The following is a 23,750-nucleotide window of genomic DNA, read 5'->3' as shown; positions in this document are numbered from 1 at the left end:
ACAAAGTGTGCAGTTGGCACATCAGACTTTTCAATGAAGCCTGGACATCCCCAGCTTGAAGGAACATCCAACAGCAACAAAGAAAAATAATCGAAGCCCCCCCCCCCCCAGGCTGGAGTTGTTTATTCCAGGGGCCCCCAACATGGTGCCCATGGTCACCGTGGCAACCGCCAACATCTTCCCTGGTGCCTGCCAAGAGTTTTTAGAAAGTGGAATGAGCCAAGTGCAGCTTCTGCCCAGCAAGGCTTCTGACTGGCCGCTGGAGATTTGATTGGCTGTGCAGATTTTTTAAAAACACTGCTTTGGCAACTGCTGCCACCCACAGCACTGTGTGGCTGACTCCACCTCCTGTGACTGCCATTTTGTGGCAGCCATTTTGTGCTGTGTCCACCACAGTGTCTCAGAATTCCAAACGAGCCCACAGACTCAAAAATGTTGAGGACTCTTGGATTCTTCTGTTCCTGGAGGACAGAGGTGAGAAAGGGCATTCTTTGGAATCCTGAGCCATTTCAGGTAGCTGATGCGAATCAGCATAAAGCTCCATTCCATCCTCTCTGATCCACAAACAAAAGGGATTCTGAGCTGGGCTGAAACAGCAGTTGCAGCATACATTTTCATACTTACAGCAGCCCTGTTCATCGGAGTTGTCACTGCAGTCCAAGTTGTGGTCGCATTTCTTGTTTTTCCCAATGCACTGCCCACTGGTACATCGGAACTGGTCAGAAAGACAAAGCACTGGAGAAGAGGAAAAGCAGGTCAGTGATCACTTGGTGTCAAGAATTAAAATTAAAAGTTACATATATAATATGATGAGATTGTAGCACTGAAAAATCACAGGACCATCCGAAACAGAATTACACGTTTTTAAGTCCAATGAAATCAGTGAGTTTAAAACAGGGTAATGGTGCTTAGGATGACACTGCAAATGTTCTAGAACACAAAGAAAATCAAGACCATTTCACCTGGACAGTGTGGAAGCCTAAAGCATTTAGGGCTTTGGTGGTCCACGGACCTTAGCAGTGAGCAGGGCTTTTTTGTAGCAGGAACTCCTTTGCATATTAGACCACACCCCTCTTATGTAGCCAATCCTTCAAGAGCTTACAGGGCTCTTATTATAGGGCCTTCTGTAAGCTGTTGGAGGATTGGCTACATCAGGGAGGTGTGGCCTAATATGCAAAGGAGTTCCTGCTACAAAAAAAAAGTCCTGGCAGTGAGCCATTCAGAATGCACAGGAAGGGAGATGGTGAATCAAGCACCTTCCCCAAAGTTCCCTCTGTGCTACTTTTCATACCCTTAAAATGTGTGTGTGTGCATGCAGTTCAGAGTATACTGGGGCACAAGGTTCTTGAAGGCAGATGAGGGATGAAGTGACCACTGCAGGCCAGGAAGAATGGACTCCTTCCTCTCCCTTAGTTGCTTGGGTTCCCATCTGTCCCAAATAGTTCAGGAAAACCACTGGGGAAGACGGGAGAAGAGGAGTGACAAGTGTGAATGTCCAAAGAACACCCCTCACACCCCCTCACTCCATCTGCAGTGAAGAAACTGGCTCTCTGAGACACAAATCATTTAAAAACAGAAGCAGACAGATTTAGAGCAGGTGTGTGCAAGAAGAAAGTAAGATATGAAGCGTCTGTTGTTTAAACATTTTGAACTGGATTCTTTAACACTGAGAAGGAAACCTATAATGAAAAATAATCTGATATCCATTTCTGTTGGTCTCAGTGAAACATAGATTTCCAGGTGTACCTACCCATCCTACTAGGCTGAGGGTAGCTCAGCCCCCCCTTCCCCAACCCATCTTGGTGCATACAGTGCTCCCCACCCCCCGGTTTCTATAGCAGAAATCAGCTAAGCTGAAAATACCAGAGCAAAATGGGAGATGGTGGGAAGGAGTTAGCTCCTCAGATCTACACACTGGGGGTGGGGGATGGGGAGGCACAACTGGTTGGAGCTTTTCCATGAAATTACAGGCATTAAAAGATTTCAGGTCCTGAACTAGCAGTTCGGATGGGCTTCCTATTGACAGGGGGAGACTCCAGACCTTAGCCTCTATCCCCTTCAAAACTGCAACCCTGTACCTGCCCTACCAGCTATTTTTTATTTACTTTCTAGCTTGCTTTTCTCACTGAGACGCAAGGTGGATTCTATGGTGTAAAACAATGCAATTGTATTGCATGAAGCATCTAATAAGCAATGCAACAATATTCAAATTAGAAATTTTAGAAACAGCACATAAAAGAAGTATCAGACATGGTGTGTCAAGCAATAAGGAAATGATATTTACAAAAGCAGAAAAGAATGCAGCTAATACAAGAAAACCTATATCCCCTGATACTCTGCAAATTATACAGGCTCTGAAGAGGTAGCAATGCTTGATGAAACCCAGGAAGGGAAGTTTTCTAATGGGTGTTGGCTAGGACTTCAGTATCCTGCATCCTTCCATGCTCATTCCTACTAATTAATAAAGTCAGAGCAACTTATGGACAGTCGGGGTTTTTTTTGAGCAGGAATACAGTTCTGGCTGGCTTAGTGTTAGGGGGTAGGGCCTAATTTGTAAATGAATTCCTGCTGGGCTTTTTTCTACCAAAAAAAGCTCTGTGGACAGTAATGATGGAAACTTGCGAGATTAAGTAAAGTGAGGGTTTGGGCAAACTGACTCAAAATCTGTCATTTATAGAAGTTGCAAAATTTAATCCTTCCTCTCAGTACAAAATTGTATCACCTGGGTGCAGCGCATGTGAAGTATTGGCGTATTAGAAAAACAGGTGAAAGGGAACATTCCTAGTTTGTGTGGCAGCTCTGCGCCCTTCCCAAAGCCATGGCGGCCATGCGTTCGAATTATCTGCCTACCTTCACAGTTCTTCTCATCAGAGCTGTCCTGGCAATTGGCCTCCCCATTGCACTGCAGGCTGCTTTCAATGCACTGCCCGCTCTCGCACTGGAACTGGGCATCTGAGCACACAGGGCAGTTCTGCTCATCACTGTCGTCCTCGCATTCCGTGAACCCATCGCAGCGCCAAACGACAGGGATGCAGTCAATCTCTCCTGTGAAACATGTGAACTGTTGGGGGGAACACGTTGGCGGCTCTGTAACAAAAAAAGGATCAACTGCCTTAATGTGGGCACATCTTTCTGGAAAGGGAGAACTCATACTGGATCAGGCCAGTGGCCCATCCAGTCCAGCACTCTATGGTCACACACAGTGGACAAAACCCAGGTGCCATCAGGAGGTTCATCGGTGGGGTCAGAACCCCAGAAGCCCTCCCCTTGTTGCCCCCCCCTCAAGCACAGAGCATCACTGCCCCAGAGAGAGTGTTTCATCTATAAAAAGGTAAAGGGAGTCCCCTGTGCAAGCATCAGTCATTTCCGACTCTGGGGTGACGTTGCTTTCACAACGTTTTCACGGCAGACATTTTACAGGGTGGTTTGCCATTGCCTTCCCCAGTCATCTACACTTCCCCCCCAGCAAGCTGGGTACTCATTTTACCAACTTTGGAAGGATGGAAGGCTGAGTCAACCTTGAGCTGGCTACCTGAACCCAGTTTCTGCTGGGATCGAACTCAGATCATGAGCAGAGAGTTCAGATTGCAGTACTGCAGCTTTACCACTCTGTGCCACGGGGCTGCTTCTATACCTGGTGGCTAATAGCCACTCATGGACCTCCGCTCCATATGTTCATACAATTCCCTCTTAAAACTATGCTTGTAGCTGCCTTCACTTCCTGCAGCAGTGGATTCCATGAGTTAATTACTCTTTGGGTGGAGAAGTACTTCCTTTTATCTGTTCTAAGCTTACTGTTCATTAATTTCATTGAGTGCCCACACATTCTTGTATTGTGAAAAAGGGAGAAAAGCGCTTTTCTCTCTGACTTCTCCATCCTATGCCTGGTTTTGTAAACCTGCCCCTCAATCAACACTTCTCTATGCTAAAAAGTCCTAACCTCTTTAACTACTGCCCGCCCCCCACGCGTAGCATCCCGCCCCCACCCCCCAGTGCCCCACTCGCCTGCGTGCCGCCACTTCTAGCGTTGGCGCTCCGCTCGCTCCCTTCCTGCTGCTCGCCGGCTAAAAGTAAGCTTTGCCGGTGAGCAGCTCATGCCTGCGCATTTTGCCTCTTAACAAAACGCGCAGGCACGGGCTGCGAAGCCGGCAAAGCTTACTTTTAGCTGGCGAGCAGGGGGGAGGGAGCAAGTAAGCGGAGCAGCAGCGGTGGGCAGGCTAGCAGAGCATGGGGGCTGGGGAGGGCAGGCGGGACACCGCATGGTGGAGCGGGGGTGCAGAGCCGCAGGGGGGGCCGTGGGGGGTGCTTGGGGGGGCCAGGCAACAAGTCTGCCTAGGGTGCCCCAGGGCGTCAGGCCGGCCCTGGCTATAATATCTTCTATGAAGTACAGTGACCAGAATGAGCGTTCCAAATGAAGCAGCACCACTGATTTATACGGGAGCATTATGACGCTGGCCGATTTGTTTTCAACTCCCTAATAATCCCCAGCATTGTATTTGCCCTTTTCACTGTATTTTTGGAAGAAGTTTTGTTCAAACTAACCAAATCTGCAAGTTTATTTGACCGTGCGCTGATGAAGTCAGCTACCTGGAGCTACTAAGCAGATCTTACCGTTTACTTGAATGGAAGACAAAATCCCTAATGTGTTCATTTCAGTTTAAGAACTGTGCTGAACTGACCAAAGCCTTGGGTCATTGTTAAACTCCCTCCTCTCCAAACACCACAAGCATACTGCCGCTGTTTACATCTGTTTACCCTTTGGCATCTTCATGCAATGGACACAGCCTGTTTTTCATCGTGTTCCCGCTTTAAGGGGTACGGCTGTGTCAAATGCCTGGGAATGAGACGGCTGTCAAGTTTGTAATAGGCTACCGCAATTCAATACCCAGTTTATAGTTTGGTATGCCCAAAGCTGCTCTTACTCTTAGAGATGTGAGTGTTTTTCCAGAAGCTGGCTGATCCAATTCATGCAGTGACCTGCAAACTTAGGAAGTTACCCTCAAGGTCATTTTTGGCTGGCATACCCCCAACATATTCTTCATCAATCCACATCAAATTGATCTGACTTCAGTGCTTGCTTTTCATATGCTGAAGCCCGTACAAATTAAAGCAGACACTGTGGCTGCTTTGCTATCTCAGATCTGCAAGGACCCAAGTCACTTAGCATCAGCATCGGGGTGGGAAAATTTTCACACATGTCTCAGAAAGCACCAACTTCCTACCCCCTTTCCCTTCCTAGTTCTGCAGACTCTCATTAGCGAGTTCCTTCTTGTGCCTTCAATTTTCACAACTGCTGCCTTCAGTGCAATTTGCATTCCCAAAAACACATTACATTCCAATGTTCTCTAATAATTCTACATGAAAACATTTTTAAAAATATAATGCCCAGCAGATGGATCCACCACAACTCAGGGTCTAGTTATGTCCATTCTACCACTGCATTTGCTCAGGAAGGACTCAGTTTGCTGCTTCAAGTCAATTATGGCTCTCTCAGTGCAGCTGTTTGCACTTCCTTAACGGGGACGGACAAAGGTTAGCATGAGCCTCATGCAGGAGAGATGGAGATTTCCCCCCCTTCCCACGATTCTTTTGTGGCCTAGTACACTATTCAGGAAAAACACAGCCAGACTATGCTAGCAGTTATTCCAGTTGTTTAATTACCCTGTACAGAACTTGAGACCACTGTGAAATCTGGCCAAGTTGATGAATAAAAGCTCACATACAATTCACACAACCAAACCTTTCCAGTTCAATACTGGTCTCAGAAATTCCACACTCGAGACAAAAAAGAAACTCTGAAGTGGTCTAGTAACAAATTTTAGCTGCAAATGTACCTCTTAATGCCTGGGTTTTGGCTCTTGTTTCTTTAATACAAGCAGAGGAGAGATCAGGAGTGGTCTGTGGTAAGTGCCATCTCCATCTTTCCCTTTCTGTCTGGAATTATGACTTAGTGCAGCTAAGTCCAGTAGGACCTTACAGACCAACAAGATTATTGGGTATCAGTTTTCGAGAGTCAGAGCTCCCTTCTTTGTTTCGAGAGTCAGAGCTCCCTTCTTGAAAGCTTATATCCTGAAACTCTTTTTGGCCTCTCTTAAGGTCCTACTGAACTCAAATCTAGCTATTCTACTGTAGACCAGCATTGCGACTCTCTGAAACGATGACTTAGCGCTGTATCTGTCTAGCACAGAATCACAAGAGTTGGAAGGAGCCATACAGATCATCTAGTCCAACCCTCTGCTCAATGCAGGATCAGCCTAGAACAGGGGTGGCTAAACTGTGGCTTGGGAGCCATGTGGCTCTTTTCACACATATCGTGTGGCTCTTGAAGCCCCCACCGCCCCATCAGCTGACTTGGAAAATGCATTTCTCTCTTTAAATCACTTCTCCAAGCCAAGCCAGCTGGTAGCTTGGAAAAATGCATTTAAAGTTAAAGTTGCTTTCTTTCCACCTATCCTTCCCCATCTATTTGCTTTCCTTCCTTCCTTCCTGCTCTCAAACATCTGACATTCATGTCTTGCAGCTCTCAAATATCTGATGTTTATTCCATGTGGCTCTTCTGTTAATCAAGTTTGGTCACCTTTGGCCTAGAACATTCCTGACAAGTGTTTGTCCGGCCCCTGCTTAAAGACTGCCAGTGAGGGGGAGCTCACCGCCTCCCTAGGTATCTGATTCAACCGTTGAACTACTCTTCCTGTAAAAAGGTTTTTCCTAATATCCAGCCGGTACCTTCCCATCCTGAATTTAAACCCATCATTGCAAGTCCTATCCTCTGCTGCCAACAGGAACAGCTCCCTGCCTTCTAAGTGACAGCCTTTCAGATACTTAAGAGAGCAATCGTGTCCCCTCTCGACTTTCTCTTCTCCAGACTGAACATTCCCAAGTCCCTCAGTCTTTCCTCATAGGGCTTAGTCTTCAGGCCCCTGATCAACCTCTTCACTCTCCTCTGCACCCACTCCATCCTCTCCACATCCTTCTTGAAGTGAGGCACACTTTCATCTTACCCTTTCACCAAGGGGTCCAGGGCAGCATATATCATTCCCTCGTCCCCATTTCCCCTCACAACAACCTGTGAAGTAGGTGAGGCTGATAGTTAGTGACGGAGCCATGTCACCCAACCAGCTTCCTGGTAGAGCCGAGATTTAAAATCAGGTCACCAAGCTCAACACCGGAACCGTTATACCGTACTGACAGTAGGCTTACCTCCACATGAAAGTTCATCCTGAAGCAGGACTAAATGCACTGGGCAGGAGCATCGTGTGGTTCCATCACCTTTCACAATACAAATGTGTGAGCATCCACCGTTATCTTGGGAGCATGGGTGCTGCCCTGCAAAGCAACACAAGAGGGGAGAAAGGATGCGTTGAAATCACTGCTACAAAAGACCAGAGACAGCCGGCCATTAGTGCTTCTCAAACTGTGCTCTGGAAAACGCTGGGCCTCTTCCAGAGTCAGTCAGCAGATTCCCTCAGGTCTGCTCCATTATGATTCTGCACACTGCTTATGCCTTTGGTTCTGCTTTAATGGTCTCCTGGTAAAAAAGGAGAATTCTGGAACACTGATAACTGATACAATGCAAGCAAAAAACTCGAACAAATCAGTTTACGCTTTGGGGGGGTTATAAATCAAAGGTGGTCAAACATGTGGCTCTTTCACACATATTGTGTGGCTCTTGAAGCCTCCACCACCCACCCTGTCTGCTGGCTTGCAGAATGCATTTAAAGTTGCTTTCTTCCCACCTCTCCTTCCCTTTCCCCTGCCTGCCTGCTTTCCTTCCATCTTGTCTTGCGGCTCTCAGACATCTGACAGTCTTGTCTTATGGATCTCAAAATCTGACGTTTATTCTACGTGGCTCTTACATTAAGCAAGTTTGGCCACCTCTGTTATAAAAATACATTAAAAAATTAAAAATCCACTTCCCTGGGGGGGAAAATGCTTTGTTACCTTTCCACAGAAGTGTCTCAGCAAGGCAGCAGAACATAAATAACACAGCATTCCTGACCAGGGCCCAAGAACAAAATAAGTAGAGCGTTGCTCTCACTCATTTGAAAACTGGAACTTGTAAAACAGTCAGACAACATGCACTGCTTTCTCCAGGTTCTAATCTTATCTTCTGCATTCACACTCGGCCCTTCCTTTATGAGCCCAAGGCAGCAAAAGCAAGAGGACTCCCATCCGGTCATGACCATACCCAGGTCTATGGAGCCTCAGCAAGGATGCTGCCTCATGGGTTGGGCTGAGGGAACTGAAGCAGCGTGACAGACAAGTCTCTCTGGATCCACGGTTTGCAGACGAGGGGGTTGAAAACCCTTAAATGCGAATGCTATTAACGATTCAAGTTCTCTTTTCCATCTGGATTCACGGTACTTACTGTACTCCTGCATGTTGAGTTCTTTAACGGCATGAATATCGCTGAGCTGAGCAATACGAGCCTGAACTTTTGTACGCCCTTCCCGGCCGGTCATGTCGATTTTCTCAATCATTTGTTGATGCCGATCGATCCAGTAGAGCCAGTTTTCGAACACAGTCAGTCCTACAGGTTGCAAGATGTTGGAATCTTCTAGAACGATCCTATTAGCACCTTTAAAAGGGGAGGGAAATGATTGCCTGGATATTTTCCAAGAATTTATTTCATGTTCACTTTTCAAACACTTGTGATACTTAGCTGAAAGCTGCTCCCAAGTTACACATTCAGAGCTCAAGCTAATACTGAATTCCTGCATGCTGTTCAGAATCATTCAGCCACCACTGGTCTGTCTGGGAAAGTACTGTCCACGCTGGTTGGCAGTGGTTCTCCAGGTTTTTCACACCTCCTGAAGACCAGACCTTTTAAAGGGACATGCCAGGAATTGGATCTGGGACTTTCTGCACACCAAGCAAAGCCATGGCTCTATGTAGCATCAATGTTTATATAACAACAGGGCTTTTTTTTGTAGCAGAACTCCTTTGCATATTAGGCCACACACCCCTGATGAGCTTACAGGGCTCTTTTTACAGGGCCTACTGTAAGCTCCAGGAGGATTGGCCACATCAGGGGTGTGTGGCCTAATATGCAAAAAAGGATATTATAGCATTGGAGAAAGTCCAGAAAAGGGCAACTAGAATGATTAAAGGGCTGGAGCACTTTCCCTATGAAGAAAGGTTGAAACGCTTGGGACTCTTTAGCTTGGAGAAATGTCGACTGCGGGGTGACATGATAGAGGTTTACAAGATAATGCATGGGATGGAGAAAGTAGAGAAAGAAGTACTTTTCTCCCTTTCTCACAATACAAGAACTCGTGGGCATTCGATGAAATTGCTGAGCAGACAGGTTAAAACGGATAAAAGGAAGTACTTCTTCACCCAAAGGGTGATTAACATGTGGAATTCACTGCCACAGGAGGTGGTGGCGGCCACAAGCATAGCCACCTTCAAGAGGGGTTTAGATAAAAATATGGAGCACAGGTCCATCAATGGCTATTAGCCACAGTGTGTGTGTATATATAAAATTTTTTGCCACTGTGTGACAGCAGCAACCCCGTATCTAATTATCTAAGCTCTATTCTGAAGTCTTGGCCAAAAAAGACTGAAGCAACTGACTACATCAGCAAAATAAATCATTGGCATTTGCCTATTTGATTTTAATCCACTAAAAGGAAAACCACGCCTTTGTAATTCTTTCATCACAACTGCAGTTTAACAATTACATTGCGAAAAACCCAGTTAAATACTTTTAACTTTGCAATGGAGTACAGAGAGAAATAGCACATGGATTCTTTTTTAAAAAATAAATAAATAAAACTGAGCATGAGAAGTTTGACACCCACAGGAAATGTTCCTGCTGTAGTTCCAAAGTGTTCCCGGACACAAAGCAATATCCAAAATTAGGAAAGAAACTGGACTTGCCAACATTCTCCACAAGCAGCCATTGAGAAAAAGAGACATTCAAGACCACTCAGTTAAAATGCAGCAATTAAACCACCCCCACCCCCCGCCCGACTGGAGCAGAATGAGGAATACACATTCCTTCCTAGGAAGTTATGCAACATTTGGTTTTTGTAAAGAAGAAGAGAAAAGAAAAGGTTAAAGAAGCTTATGGCACCTGAGAGGTCGCTGCTCTCAATTCTCCGAAGGTCGGAATCTGCCCAGAAGAGTTTCCCTAACTGGCCATCAATTGCCAGGGCCACCGGCTTGCTCAGCCCACTGGAGAAGAGGACCTCACGTTCCGTCCCATCTAAAGCTGCCCTTTCTATTTTAGGAGACCTTTCCTGGAGGTTGGTGAAATACATGTACCTGTTAAACAAAAAGCCAAGAGGGTAAATGTGTCATATTTTCTAAACCTTGCTCTTCCTTTACCTTTGTGATTTTTGATAACAGTGCAGAATGCTTCCAGTTAAGGGGCATTTATCTCACTACTCAATGAAATAAATTTGGTCCTCATGACTGTAATCCTATGCAGTTACTCCAGTTTAAGATCACTGATTTTAAATGAAACAACTCTGCTTATTGTATTGTGAGGGAAGAAGTGGATTTTCAAACAGCTCTCAGAACCAGTTTGGCGTGGAGAGCCAGTCTGGTGTAGTGGTTAAGTGCACGGACTCTTATCTGGGATAATTGGGCTTGATTCCCCACTCTGGGGATTCCCCACTGCCCAATCCAAGGCATGTGGGAGAACTGGGTTTGATTCCCCACTCCTCCACTTGCAGCTGCTGGAATGGCCTTGGGTCAGCCATAGCTCTGGTAGGAGTTGTTCTTGAAAGGGCAGCTACTGTAAGAGCTCTCTCAGCCCCACCTACCTCACAAAGTGTCTGTTGTGTGGGGGGGGGGGAGGTAAAGGAGATTGTGATGCTCTGAGACTCTGAGATTCAGAGTATAGAGCAGGATATACATCCAATATCTTCAATCTTCTTCCGTTTGGTAGGGAAGATGCAAGAAATCCAAGGCACATGAGTAACAAGCCACATCAGACTGTCACCATGTTGCAGGAGGAAGATACTTGTCAGATTCTCCACCAGGACTCTGCACCAAATATCTGAATTCTGGAACATCTGAGAATATTTGAGAAAGGGGCACCTTCCAAGCAGCATTCCACCTACCCTTTCTCCGGGTTCAGGACGATAGCCCTGGGCCTATCCTGGTCACCTCTCAGTACCACTCCTATTGGTCTCCCATCTAGGCGAGTCACATTGATCACATTTTTGGCTTCACAAGTCCAATAAATGTAGCGACTATAAATGTCAATGCTCAAGTCGTATGGCTGGATGTCAAGGTTCTGGTTTGGAACTGGACTCGTCACCACAGTAAAACTCTGCAGATGAGACAAATTCAGGGAAACAACAAAAGAAAATTATAAACTGGCAAGTCACTGCACAATGCAGAGTTATGTGGAGCTTCAGTTATGTCTTCAAAATAAGTAGGAAATGCAGAGTTAGTGTTCCACCTAGAAACAATCCTGAAAGAGGAAAAATGAACAAGCAATGCTTTCCTTAGTTTTCATGCTTGTATCACAATGTCCAAAAAGGGAACTTGCCCAGCTCCATTGAAGATGTGTTAATTTGACAGCAGGTGCCAATTCATCTGCCTGTGTGTAAGCTCCATTTGGGGGCATATGAGAAGTATTCATCACACCTGCTTCCTATTTCAGTGCTAGATGAAAGCGCCCCTGCTTTTAAAAAAACATCACAAAACAAAACTAAAAGTGAACACGCAGCTAAGTGCTTATTTCAGCAAAGAGAAGCTCTTTTAATTAATTAAGTTTGACTTCTTGGGATTTTCAGTTCAAAACACAGGATCTTCCATGAACACTGATGTGTTGGAAGGAAATTCAATATACTCAAATTTCTTCAGATGTATTAAATTGAGAGTGTTGGAGTTGGAGGAAACGAAACTCCAACAGACCCTTATATTTGCTCCCCAGCTTCCTTAGGTCTTTATGCTTTCTGCGGCAAAATGCCCCATTATCTATCAGACTTAACCATTCCAAGTCATCGCAGGGCATTTAGGTTGGCTAGACTAAATGCGTTTCCCTCCAAAGTTTTACAAGGGAGATATCATCAAGTCCCTTTAGGCGACAGACTCTGTTCCTGTGGAGCGAATATTCCCGACTCAATTCAGCATATATTGCTTGATTGTTCCTTTTATCATAATCTCCATAAAGATTTATTATGCAAGCTTTCTTTCTCCCCAGATTTGTCTATTCTGCCACCCTGTTATTATTTATTGAATGATACTGAGGGGGAGGTTAGCGAGGCTGTGGCAAAATTTTTGGCTGACATCCTTAAATTTAAATCTGACCATGTATGAATGCATCTATAAGCTCAGTTTCATTTTGATTTTATCTCTAATGTTTAAATTTTTATATTCTGTGTATTTTTATTTGCAACTGTTATGCCATTAAAGGTTTGGTATGGTATGGTATGATATACTCAAATTGTCCTAAGTCTCAAAACTCAAACAGTGTGACCTCTGTGCCCATTTTAGGGCTTGGAAAGAGTTAAGTTATACTATATCTAAAGCAAGGCTCCTCGAATACTGGGTTTGACTACTTATCATGGGCAGCGCTATAACATTCATGCATCTTGAGTGAATCTCCAGAGAACCATATGCTGGGGGCACGCCTAAACAAGAGGCAAGGCAGACTCTAGCCAAACCTGGTTACCATAAAACGGAAGTGGTTTCTGTCAGTTATCGTCTATAAGATACTTAAACCATGAATTGTGTTTTTCTGCAAAACAAAGGAACCCTTGCTGAGATACCTGACCACCATCCTCCTGTGACCTCCGGATAATGTTCTGCCGAGAGTCGATCCAGTACAGCTGCTTATCCACAGGATCGTAGTCGATGGCCCGGACATTCCTGAGACTATGGATTGGAAGGATGATATCTGGACTCTGCTGCTCATCTATCACCATCCGATTGATGGCATTTTTCTGGCTGAAAAGTAGGAAACTCGTAGGGGCTTTAATACAAGGCGAGAGGAAGAAATGAAGAGAGTAGTTACCTTTACAAGGAAGGTATGCAGGGCTTGAATTCAGCAGGAGCTCACAGGAGCACAGCTCCTGAACCTCCAGCCAGGGTCCAGGATCCCGGGGCATATGCAAATGAGATATGCTACTGAACTCCTGGACCCTTTTTTCTACAAAATGACCCCTGAGGATATGGAAGTTTCTGAACAAAATGCCGCCTGTATCCCACACAGAGTAAAAGGTTGATATACAAGACCACTTCTTTGATTGAAAGAAAATGGATCCAGATATAACATATCCAAATGGTTTCAAGTGAAGGCCACAGCTTTTAAAAAATTCCTTTTCAAAGAGCATACGAAAGCAATGGATTAAAACAATCAAAAAACACAATAATGTTAATACATAAGTTAATAAACTGAATAGTTATATAGAGACAGGTTCATTTGATGGTATTAGAAAATCATTAGTTTATGTAAAGAGACTTCTAGCATTAGATTATGGTTGTGTGAATGTAACAGGGCACAGCTCATTATGAGTATGTTATCTCAACTGTAGTATAAATCTAGCTAAGATGTGTGCTATACGGAGAGACCCGTGTGTCTCAGGTAAAGTATGGAGAGATCAAAGCAAAATATAAAAGGGATTAAAGGATGTTTTAACATCATTATACTACCAGATTCAGCAGAATTCTGTTTATGCATGATTATTAGAAATGTTCTTCCTTTCTGTTTTGATACACGATTGTAACCCCATTGTTCTACATGTGATACACAAGTTTATGCAGCTTAGCCAAGCCACTCTATTTGGGTGGTAATAATACTAAAAGTAGTAATATTACTATAAATAGTAATGCTACTACCCAAACACAGGATTAATATGACTATTTGATTCAAAGAGACCCTCAATGAATCATCATTTGGTATCTGAAAATGTAGACACAGCCTGGTATAATATAGTGGGTTTTGGCATTCTGGGGTTAAAATCCCCATTCTGCCTTGAAGCTCTCTGATGAACAGGGCCTGTTCTCACACTCTCTCGGAATTATCCACTTCAGAGGGCTGTTGGGAGGATAAAGTGGGGAAGGGAGACTGCTGTGAAATCTCTGAAGGAGGGACAGGGAGATAGGTAGAAAGCTACTCCAGTCTAACATTAAACACATTACATGGTGCAAAGGATCATTGTAGTACTATGGGGCAACTACAGTGGAAAAAAAAGTACACACAAGGCTCACAGAGATTTCACGTAAAATGTGTTAAATTAAAAAGAATTGAAGGGCCTGAATTATCCTGCATGCACAGGAGCCCCAGCATTTAAAAAAATACATCCAGTCCCTCTTTGCAAAAGAACTGCCCTCAGATTCTGCTCATCTTCCAAGAGTTACCACAGTCAGGTCCAGCTGACCACCAGTGGGGTTTCTCTAGGAGTTTTATCCAATGCATAATTTGAAAATGAGAGGACACTCTTTTTGTTCCGCACCATCGGGGCCGGTGCATGGGGTTCTGCCCCAACGTGCACCCCACCCCCGCAAAAAATTTTTCACGCGTGTGCAGACATCACACAGAGGTGATGTCATCATGACGGTTACGAAAGTGTTGTTGTTTCTGGGTAGTGAGGGGCCGGGGGAGTTCTTCCAACCCCTCAGTGCCCAGAAACAACACAGCGCTTTCAGTCCTTGGTGTTCTCCGAGTTTGGAGAGCGCCCAGAAACAATGCGCCCCTCCAAGGGCTGGCGCCCCAGGCAATTGCCTAATGGATGTGCCGGCTCTGCACACCACCTCAGCTTAGCTTGAAGTTTGAAAACATTCCAGCATAGTGGTTGAAACCATAAGTTCAAGTCTTGAATTCAAATCTTGCTTGAGCCCAAAACTAGCTAGATGACCTTAACAAGCCTCAGACCTGGTTGTGCGCATGCTCTGTACCATCAAATTGTTTCTAACTTTGGCGACCCTATGAATTAAGGTCCTCCAAAATGTCTTATCATTGACGGCACTGCTCAGATCTTGAAAACTTGCTTGAGTCAATCTATCTCATGTTGGATTCTCCTCCCTTCCTGCTGTTTTCAACTTTTTTCTATAGTACGATTGCCTTTTCCAGTGAGTCTTGTCTTCTCACGATATGACCAAAGTATGATAGCCTCAGTTTAGTCATTTCAGATTTGGTTTTACCCCGCCACCCCGCCAAACAACAGCAAGTTAAATAATACTATCTGACCTTACTGATCACTGAGGCAGTGCATACATGCTGAAGGCTTACCACTACAAGTTCTGTTGTCCTGGTTTAAGGAATAATGAGCTGGACACCCACAGACAAAACCACCAACTGGCACTGCCAAGCAGAGGTGGGAGCAGTGCCCGTTACTGGAAGCACACTCATTCCAGCCCGCTTGCCGGGATGAGTGGAAGACCAAGATATCCATCACATAATCCAAGTGGTTTTGGATCACTGTTCTGTTCTGGCCACTGGTCTTGTTGGCCCGTTCAATGCTACGCCGGCTCCAGTCTGTCCAGTAAATGTAATCCTGATACTGAGTCAGGCCGAACGGATGAGGCAAATCATCTGCAATAACATCACGGTTGAGTCCTGTTTTCAAAACAAAAAGGAACGAGGAATATGAAACAGGATGCCGGAGACATTTTCCAAGTCTACCCCCGCCACCCAATACGAATCGAGACTCATTAAGGAGGACGGTCTTAATGCAACACATCTGTAGTTTGGGGAGCCTCTCATTTTTTCCAGCACACCCAAAGCATAAAATGAAGCATTCGTATGTCTACGAAGCAGTTTTCATATTATGTTGAACTTTGCAAGTGAAATGAGATGCTGCAAGCTGGCCACTTCTTATAGAAGGAAGACCCCCAAGTCACTCCAAAACAGAACAATTGTCCTTCACAGGGAAAACATGTGCTTTTTAGACATAACAGTCACATGAAGTGTGACTACAAATAGCCTATATTTCTGCATCTTCATTCCAATACTTTAAAGGTTCACACAAGCTGAGAACAAAGGCCGTGCATGATATTCCATGTGTTCATTGGGGCACTTTCAGTCCCCCTTCTCTGTGCAAGTCATCACTGCTCACAAACACTAAGAAGAAAGACCATGCCTGCAGTGCAATCTCAAGCACAGTTACACCCTTCTCAGCCCACGGCCTTAGAGTGATGGACTCATGATCTGATTCAGTATCCGGTGCAAAGCAGAATGACATCCTTCTAGAAGAAGAAGAAGATATTGGATTTATATCCCGCCCTCCACTCCGAAGAGTCTCAGAGCGGCTCACAATCTCCTTTACCTCCCCCTCCCACAACAGAAACCCTGTGAGGTAGATGAAGATATTGGATTTATATCCCGCCCTCCACTCCGAAGAGTCTCAGAGCAGCTCACAATCTCCTTTCCCTTCCTCCCCCACAACAGACACCCTGTGAGGTGGGTGGGGCTGGAGAGGGCTCTCACAGCAGCTGCCCTTTCAAGGACAACCTCTGCCAGAGCTATGGCTGACCCAAGGCCATGCTAGCAGGTGCAAGTGGAGGAGTGGGGAATCAAACCCGGTTCTCCCAGATAAGAGTCCGCACACTTAACCACTACACCAAACCTACATCAGGGGTGGCCAACGGAAGCTCTCCAGATGTTTTTTGCTGGCTGATGGCAGTTGTAGGCAAAAAACATCTGGAGAGCTACCGTTGGCCACCCCTGATGTAGAAGGATGTCATTCTGCTTTGGATTGGATACTGAATCAGATCATGAGTCCATCAAGGGCAGTACTGTCTGCTCAGACTAACCGTGGCTCTCCAGAATCTCTGGCTCAGGTCTTTTGCATCACTTGCCACCTGAGCCTTGAAACTGGACACACCAGGAACTGAACCTGGAACCAAGCCTGTAGTTAGGATTTTATAAGTTGGGGGGCATGTAAGAAAGACAGTGGGCACTTTGAGGCTCCCCTCCCCGGTCCGCTGCCGCCATGACTCCGACCATCCAACTCAGGGTGCCTGACCTTCCCTCCCACCGCCCACCACCACTTGTAATCACAACCATATTGCTCCACTCCTCTCCAGAGCCACTCTGGATGATCTCTGGTTCTCTAGGAGTGTAAAGGGGAGGGACTATGGTTCAGTGGTAGAGCATCTTCTTGGCATGCAGAAAGTTCCAGGCAGGCCTGCAGCTACAAGGGGTCTGTGGGGGCCCTGCCCCCTGATTCCTGGTGGGTGCCCCCTCCCTCTCCTTGACTGCAAGCACCAGTCGTTTCTGACTCTGGGGTGACGTTACTTTCACAACATTTTCATTGCAGACTTTTTAACGGGGACCTTGGAAGGATGGAAGGCTGAGTCAACCATGAGCCAGCTACCTGAACCCAGCTTCCGCTGGGATCAAACTCAGGTTGTGAGCAGAGCTCACCACTCTGCACCACAGAGCTCCTACTACCACCACTTGAGGGCCCTTTAAATGCCATGGGAGGGGCAGCAGCTGCTTCTGGGTACCCCTCCTGTGCATTTTAAATCATGGGGGAAGAGGGCAGCCCCCTGCCTCTCAGCTTTCACTCCTGCGGTGATAGTCAAGGAGAGGGAGGGGGCACCTGAGTTGGGGCACCCACCAGGAATCAGAGGCAGGGCCCCCACAGACCCCCTTGTAGCTGCAGGCCTGCCTGGAACCTTCTGCATGCCAAGAAGATGCTCTACCACTGAACCATAGTCCCTCCCCTTTACACGCCTAGAGAACCAGAGAACATCCAGAGTCGCTCTGGAGAGGAGTGGAGCAATATGGTTGTGCCCGGGCCCCAGAGACAGTATCAGACCCCTCTACTAGGATCACTTTGGGGCTGAGATACCTTCATATTTAGACCTTGTCACTGCCAGGTCACCCCACAAAGCTGTGATACCAAAACAAAGGCACTCATCTCTTCGGATTGCTCTTCCAGGGTGAGATTCTGGGGAGGGGACTAGTGAGTTGCTGGTGAATTTTACATTAGCCAAGAGCTGACTATCATGCACTTGAAAACTAGAAGTATGGGAAGGGAGTGAGGCAATACTAATGGTCAAATTCAGGGGGAGCTATGTTGGTGGGAGAGGGATGAGCCAGGCAAGGGGAAAGGCAAGTTTAGAGAAGGCAGGCCTGTACTTCATACTGGTCTATTGACAAATGGGACTTGAGTTGCCATGCCAACAAGCTGCTGGGCCTGGAGGTGCTTCTGGATAGCAGATTGGCAGATGGGAAGTCACCAATCAGGGACCTGACCCGACTCACCCCTGTAAGACTTGCTTAGATAATGCGGGAAGAACGGCTCTCTCCTGAGGATGTGCTAACAGCAGAGTTTTGCACAGAACTGGTTCAACAGACAAGGGAGGGGTGAAAGTGCATGTCTTTCTACTCCAGGTTATTTGGTTGTGGAGTGTGCTATGTTCTGAGGTTTCTGTTTGGGAGTGTGCTATGTTCTGAGGTTTCTGGAGGTGGTCTGCTTTTGGCTTTTGCTATGAGTACACACACAGGCTTCAGCTGCTTTAAAGTGGAAGCGATCCAGACAATCCACGTGTGTCTAGCCCTACTGGAATTCAGGGGATTTTGGCCAAAGAACTAGGAGGGAGAAGGAATTCGTATAATAAACTTAATAACTGTACAAAGATTCACCAGCCTCTACTGTCCTGCTTATTAGTAAATACCTATGCGCACGCCTTTTAAACAAGCGGCTTCTGATTTTTATTCCTCTCGCCTGACGTTAATCAAGTTTTCCTTTAACTGAATGAAGTCAGTTTGAATTTGCTTTTCACTGCTGGCTAGGCCTCACTTCCATCTTTCTTTGTGGGACAAGAGCAGCTAGCCCATCTGACCATAAGCACTGTCATAGTGCCTTTGACACTTAGCCATAAACTATGGCTTGACTCTTGAGAAACAGATATGCAGGATCCATCACTGTGAGCTTCACACTGGCTCAGCTTTTAACGGTTGAGAAACTGCAGTTATTATCACCTGATAATCATTACCAGTGTGCGACCTCACAGTATCTGAATCGACACCTATCTGGAGGCGACACATTTTGACCTCCTGTTGCTCTGGTAAATGTCTTGCCTCAAAACTTAAGGTGCGAGGGAGTATCTTAATTGTCATGAACAAACTAAAACTTACCCAACATGTTTGAAGATTCTATCAAGTTGGTATCCAAGTCAGTCCAGTATAATCTTCTTTTAGCATAATCAATTGTCAACCCGTTTGCTCGGCCCACATTGGGAACCAACGTAGTACGTTCACTACCGTCCATGGCCGCTCGGTCAATTTTGGGCTTCCCACCCCATTCTGTCCAGTACATAAACCTGAAGATACAGATTTTAAAAAATCATATTTACAGATATGCAGAATCAAGAAGGAATAGTATAGTAGAGAGACAGGTCTGTGCTATAAGCACAGAATACTGAAATGACTGAGCCCAGCACAAGACATGAACCTAGGACACTGAGTAGTGTACTAGACCACTGCTAAGCAAACAAACAGAACAGGAATTCACAGTAAGCAAATTCTCTATTCTCCCTCCTCGTCATTGTCTAGCAGCCCAGACAATGTGGTGTCATAGACCGGTATGCTACCCCTTTTCTCAAGCCCAATGATGGAAAGCGACTGAATAAAGTGTTGAAATCCTCTTTTGGCCACAAGCAACCAAAGCAAAAACAAAACCCTGTAGTATTTTGTGGAGGTGCAGGGAGAAGAAGAAGAGAAGAGACTGGATTTATATCCTGCATGCAAAAGAGTCTCAGAGCAGATTACAATCTCCTTCCCCTCCCCACAAAAGACACCCTGTGAGGTAGGTGGGGCTGAAAATTCTGAGAGAACTGCTCTTGAGAGAACAATGAGAGAACTTGTGACTGACCCATGGTCGCACCAGCAGATGCATGTGGAGGAGTGGGGAATCAAACCTAGTTCTACCAGATTAGAGTCCATGCAGAATGGACAGCCCACAGGTGGTTCCTTGGATGCCATTAGTGACTTGAACAAGCGGTAAACACAACAAAATTAAACAAACAGCTTACCCTTCAGCAGGATCCAATGCCAGAGCTCGAGGACTATCCAGATCCTTCCACACCAGAACCTGTCGATGCTGTCCATCTAACTTGGACACTTCAATTCGATTTGTGCCCGTATCGGCCCAGTATAGGTTCTTCCCCAGCCAATCCACAGCCATGCCTTCTGGGTAATCCAGGCCAAACTCAACTACGTGTTCCAGGGAACTACCATTCATGAATGCTCTGCTGATGGTCTGCAAGATGACATTGGGGGAGACACAGCAAAAACAAGCATTAAGAACCAGTTTGCTCTCTTTAGCCTATTCAATGCAATTTGCCCTTCTGGGATGTTGTCATGGATGCACATTGGCACAGAAGGTGAATCAAGGCCAAACAAAATGTCCTTACTGCTATGGGAACAGAATTCTGGATGCATCCAACATCCCTGGCACCCATCTAGGGACATGTGGCCAGGTTTTCAGTGAAGGCAGCAGAAACACTCAGAAATGCATGGGTCTTAATTTTCTATTTATGTTTATGATAGTTTTATAAATGTACAAAAATGATTACACATATGTACCCAATCAAACCGTGCTGGAGCACTTTCCCTATGAAGAAAGGTTGAAACGCTTGGGACTCTTTAGCTTGGAGAAACGTCGAATGCGGGGTGACATGATAGAGGTTTACAAGATAATGCATGGAATGGAGAAAGTAGAGAAAGAAGTCCTTTTCTCCCTTTCTCACAATGCAAGAACTCGTGGGCATTCGATGAAATTGCTGAGCAGACAGGTTAAAAAGGGATAAAAGGAAGTACTTCTTCACCCAAAGGGTGATTAACATGTGGAATTCACTGCCACAGGAGGTGGTTTCAAGAGGGGTTTAGATAAAAATATGGAGCAGAGGTCCATCAGTGGCTATTAGCCACAGTGTATGTGTGTATATAACATTTTTTGCCACTGTGTGACACAGAGGGTTGGACTTGATGGGCCGTTGGCCTGATCCAACATGGCTTCTCTTATGTTCTTATATTTACAACCTCAACTCCGCTTATCTAGTTTCGACCTCCGCTGAATCTTAGAACTGGTTAACTTTAATGGAGTTAATGTATTCCAACATTTAATTACCCTCTCTCCTATAGCAGGCATTTCCTGGTTCCCCCCCCCCAACAATTTGCCATCAAATTGTTATCCTTACTGCCATTGCTAAACCAAATATCAGCCCAGTTTCTTATTTAGAAAATGGTTTCTTAACACAGACTAAAATAATAACTCCAGGTTCTAAAGTGATTTCAACCCTTCCTCTTTCCTTAAGTATTTGATGTTATCTTGATGTATCTCCCTCCATTCTGCAAACCAAAGTGTTAGTGCTTTGACCAACTTTCCTCCTTAAGCCAAAAGCCACTTGTAGCTCATACCTTTAATGAGATGTCTGTCCAATATATGCGATTGTCTGTGACATCAAAATCTAGAGCAGACGCTTCCTTAACTCCTGTAAGAGGGATAGCAACGTTGTTGTTGTTGGTCTCCAGAGAGATCCGCCTGATATCCGCTCTACGGGAAAACAGCAAGAAAGCTTCTGGGACTATGCAGGTCTTCATATCACTGATGAGCTCCAGTCCCATGGGGCAGGCACAGCGCAAACCCTGGGGCCTATACAGGCATAGGTGGCTGCACCCCCCATTAGTTTCAGCACAAGGATTTGTACCTAAAGAAACAGGAATGAAATTATTTAGCACTGATTATTGATGCAAATTAATCTAACGTACCAGTGATTGTAACTACAAGGGATATTATCAGTCAGGGCAGGGGTCACTAAAGGTTTTGAGCAGGTAGGCACATTTGAAATTCTTACACAGCACAGTGTTCACAGCCACAAAATGTTTGTCACAAAATGAACTGAAAACAAGGGCCAACCTTTTCGTTTACTTTGTAAAGAGGTGTTGCTGAATAAACCATAAATAATAAGGCAATATGATTATATTTTAACCAAATAAGCATAATTGTCTCTAATGCGCCTAAAGGCGAGGTATTAATTTAAATGAAATAGATTAATTCCAGCTAAATCAAGTTTAAATGGACTGTGTTGTATGAAATACAAAAAAATTCAACACACAATCCCCCCCCTCCCCACCCAAATGCTTGTAACTCGGAACTCAGATTTTTTAGGTACTCACCGATGACCTGGTGGACGTTTGTAGCCTTCAGCCCCATGAGGTCAGGTAGTTGGTCTATGATGATCTCCCTTTCAGCTGTCCGCTTATGGACTCGCTCAATGCTTCGCCTTTGCCAGTCTGTCCAATAAATGTAGTCCCCCAGCAGCGTGAAACCAAAGATATGAGGCAACTTGTCCTCCACAAGGACTCTCCTGTTGGTACCATCTGTGTTCATGACCTTCGTGTATACAAAAGAGATGGCTGTGAGGGACACAACACCATTCATGTATCTCAAACAACTGCTATCAGGCCACTGTCCAATAATGACTCAAATTGTGTGCCGCAATACATAAAGAAATGAAATTTAGACGTTCATGTTGAATCCCAGCAGAAGGCTATCAATCACATCTCTGTGTGATGATCCGGCTTTGCTTCCTTCCAAGACCGCCTTTATTGGGGAAAAGGGAATCTTTTAAAACCCTATTTTATTTATTCACATCATTTATAGTCTTGCCTTTCTCACATGGACTCAAGGCGGATTACAAAGAGTGAGTCAACACAATCAGCAGGCTTTGGTACTCAATAACCACAGGACTGGTTCCCCAATCAGAAATCTATAAACAGAACTGAAGCAGAGGATAAGCATAAGTCTTAACATGACACATAGGGGGAGGATCCTAGTTTCAATAAGCTAAACACAGTCGTATAAGACCACAGTCCCTAATAACTTCTTTTAAGTAACTCTGTGAATCATTCCATACAGGACACCACTATATTGCCTGTGTAGAAAAGCTCTCCTGAATAATTCAGTTTTGCATCGCTTGTGGAAAGCCAGGAGAGTGGGAGCCTTCCTGACCTCCTCAAGCAGGCCATTCCACAAGGTTGGGGCCACAACCGAGAAGGCACATGTATAGATAGTTGTTGATTTTGCCCATTTGCAGACGGGCCCCTGCAGAAGACCTTAACCAGATGCTGCAGTTAAGCGTGACTAGGTTCATAAATCCCTTCAGACACAGACAGATAGCAGAATCAACAGCCCTAACAGGAGGATGGGTGTTTCTTCTCTGCATGACTAACAACTGCAGTTATCAAAAGTGTTCCTTCCCTTTAACATCCTTTGGATGTCGGTTATCAGGTGATGTTACTTCCCTCCATACTTCAAGCTTCACCTGCCCATTCCCACACATTAAGCCTCCATTAAAGGGACAGGACATTTTTCTTCTCCAAGTTGTTAGCAATCCTGCTCACTGCCACTGAGCTTCTCTCCATTCAGTTAGCAGGCTTATTCCACAAGTGAAGCCCACCTACATCTGACAAAGGGAGATCTGATTCTCAAAAGCTCATGCCCTGAAAATCTTTTTTCCTTCACTTTTTTATATTTGTGTATTTTTTAATGTGTGTACACCTGGAAGTCATGGCGACCTCTGGTGACAGACCCCTACTGGGGGCCTGGAGGACACACAGGGAGATGGCTGAATAAAGCCTGCCCTTGCCTCCCGGCTCTGGTATTCCAAGGAGGTCTCCCATCCAAGTACTTGCCAGTGTCTGCCCTGCTTAGCTTCCGAGATTTCATGAGACCACGCTTGCCTGGGCTATCCAGGTCAGGGCATGCCTTGAAAATCTTGTTGGTCTCTAAGGTGAAACTGGACTCCAATCTAGTTCTTCTACTGCCAGACAC

General features: G+C 45.4%; 1 protein-coding gene across 2 annotated transcripts in view; it reads right to left on the bottom strand.

The window, feature by feature from the left end:
- The window catches only part of LRP6 (LDL receptor related protein 6), a 146,220-nt gene that overhangs the window by 6,393 nt on the left and 116,077 nt on the right, over positions 1-23,750 (bottom strand). For both annotated transcript variants that reach the window (XM_060254397.1, XM_060254398.1), the window contains 12 exons: positions 22,094-22,310; positions 21,335-21,624; positions 19,948-20,174; positions 19,052-19,236; positions 15,194-15,520; positions 12,732-12,934; positions 11,073-11,284; positions 10,079-10,269; positions 8,369-8,578; positions 7,201-7,326; positions 2,851-3,087; positions 625-735 (listed from right to left, as the gene is read on the bottom strand). In XM_060254397.1, the coding sequence (XP_060110380.1) occupies positions 625-735; positions 2,851-3,087; positions 7,201-7,326; positions 8,369-8,578; positions 10,079-10,269; positions 11,073-11,284; positions 12,732-12,934; positions 15,194-15,520; positions 19,052-19,236; positions 19,948-20,174; positions 21,335-21,624; positions 22,094-22,310 (2,536 nt within the window). The remainder of the gene's footprint in view (positions 1-624; positions 736-2,850; positions 3,088-7,200; positions 7,327-8,368; positions 8,579-10,078; positions 10,270-11,072; positions 11,285-12,731; positions 12,935-15,193; positions 15,521-19,051; positions 19,237-19,947; positions 20,175-21,334; positions 21,625-22,093; positions 22,311-23,750) is intronic.

Source organism: Heteronotia binoei, chromosome 14 (assembly GCF_032191835.1).
Source record: "Heteronotia binoei isolate CCM8104 ecotype False Entrance Well chromosome 14, APGP_CSIRO_Hbin_v1, whole genome shotgun sequence".
Lineage (NCBI taxonomy): Eukaryota > Metazoa > Chordata > Lepidosauria > Squamata > Gekkonidae > Heteronotia > Heteronotia binoei.
The sequence above is the reverse complement of the archived record's forward strand: the minus strand, read 5'-3'. Positions and strand labels throughout refer to the sequence as shown.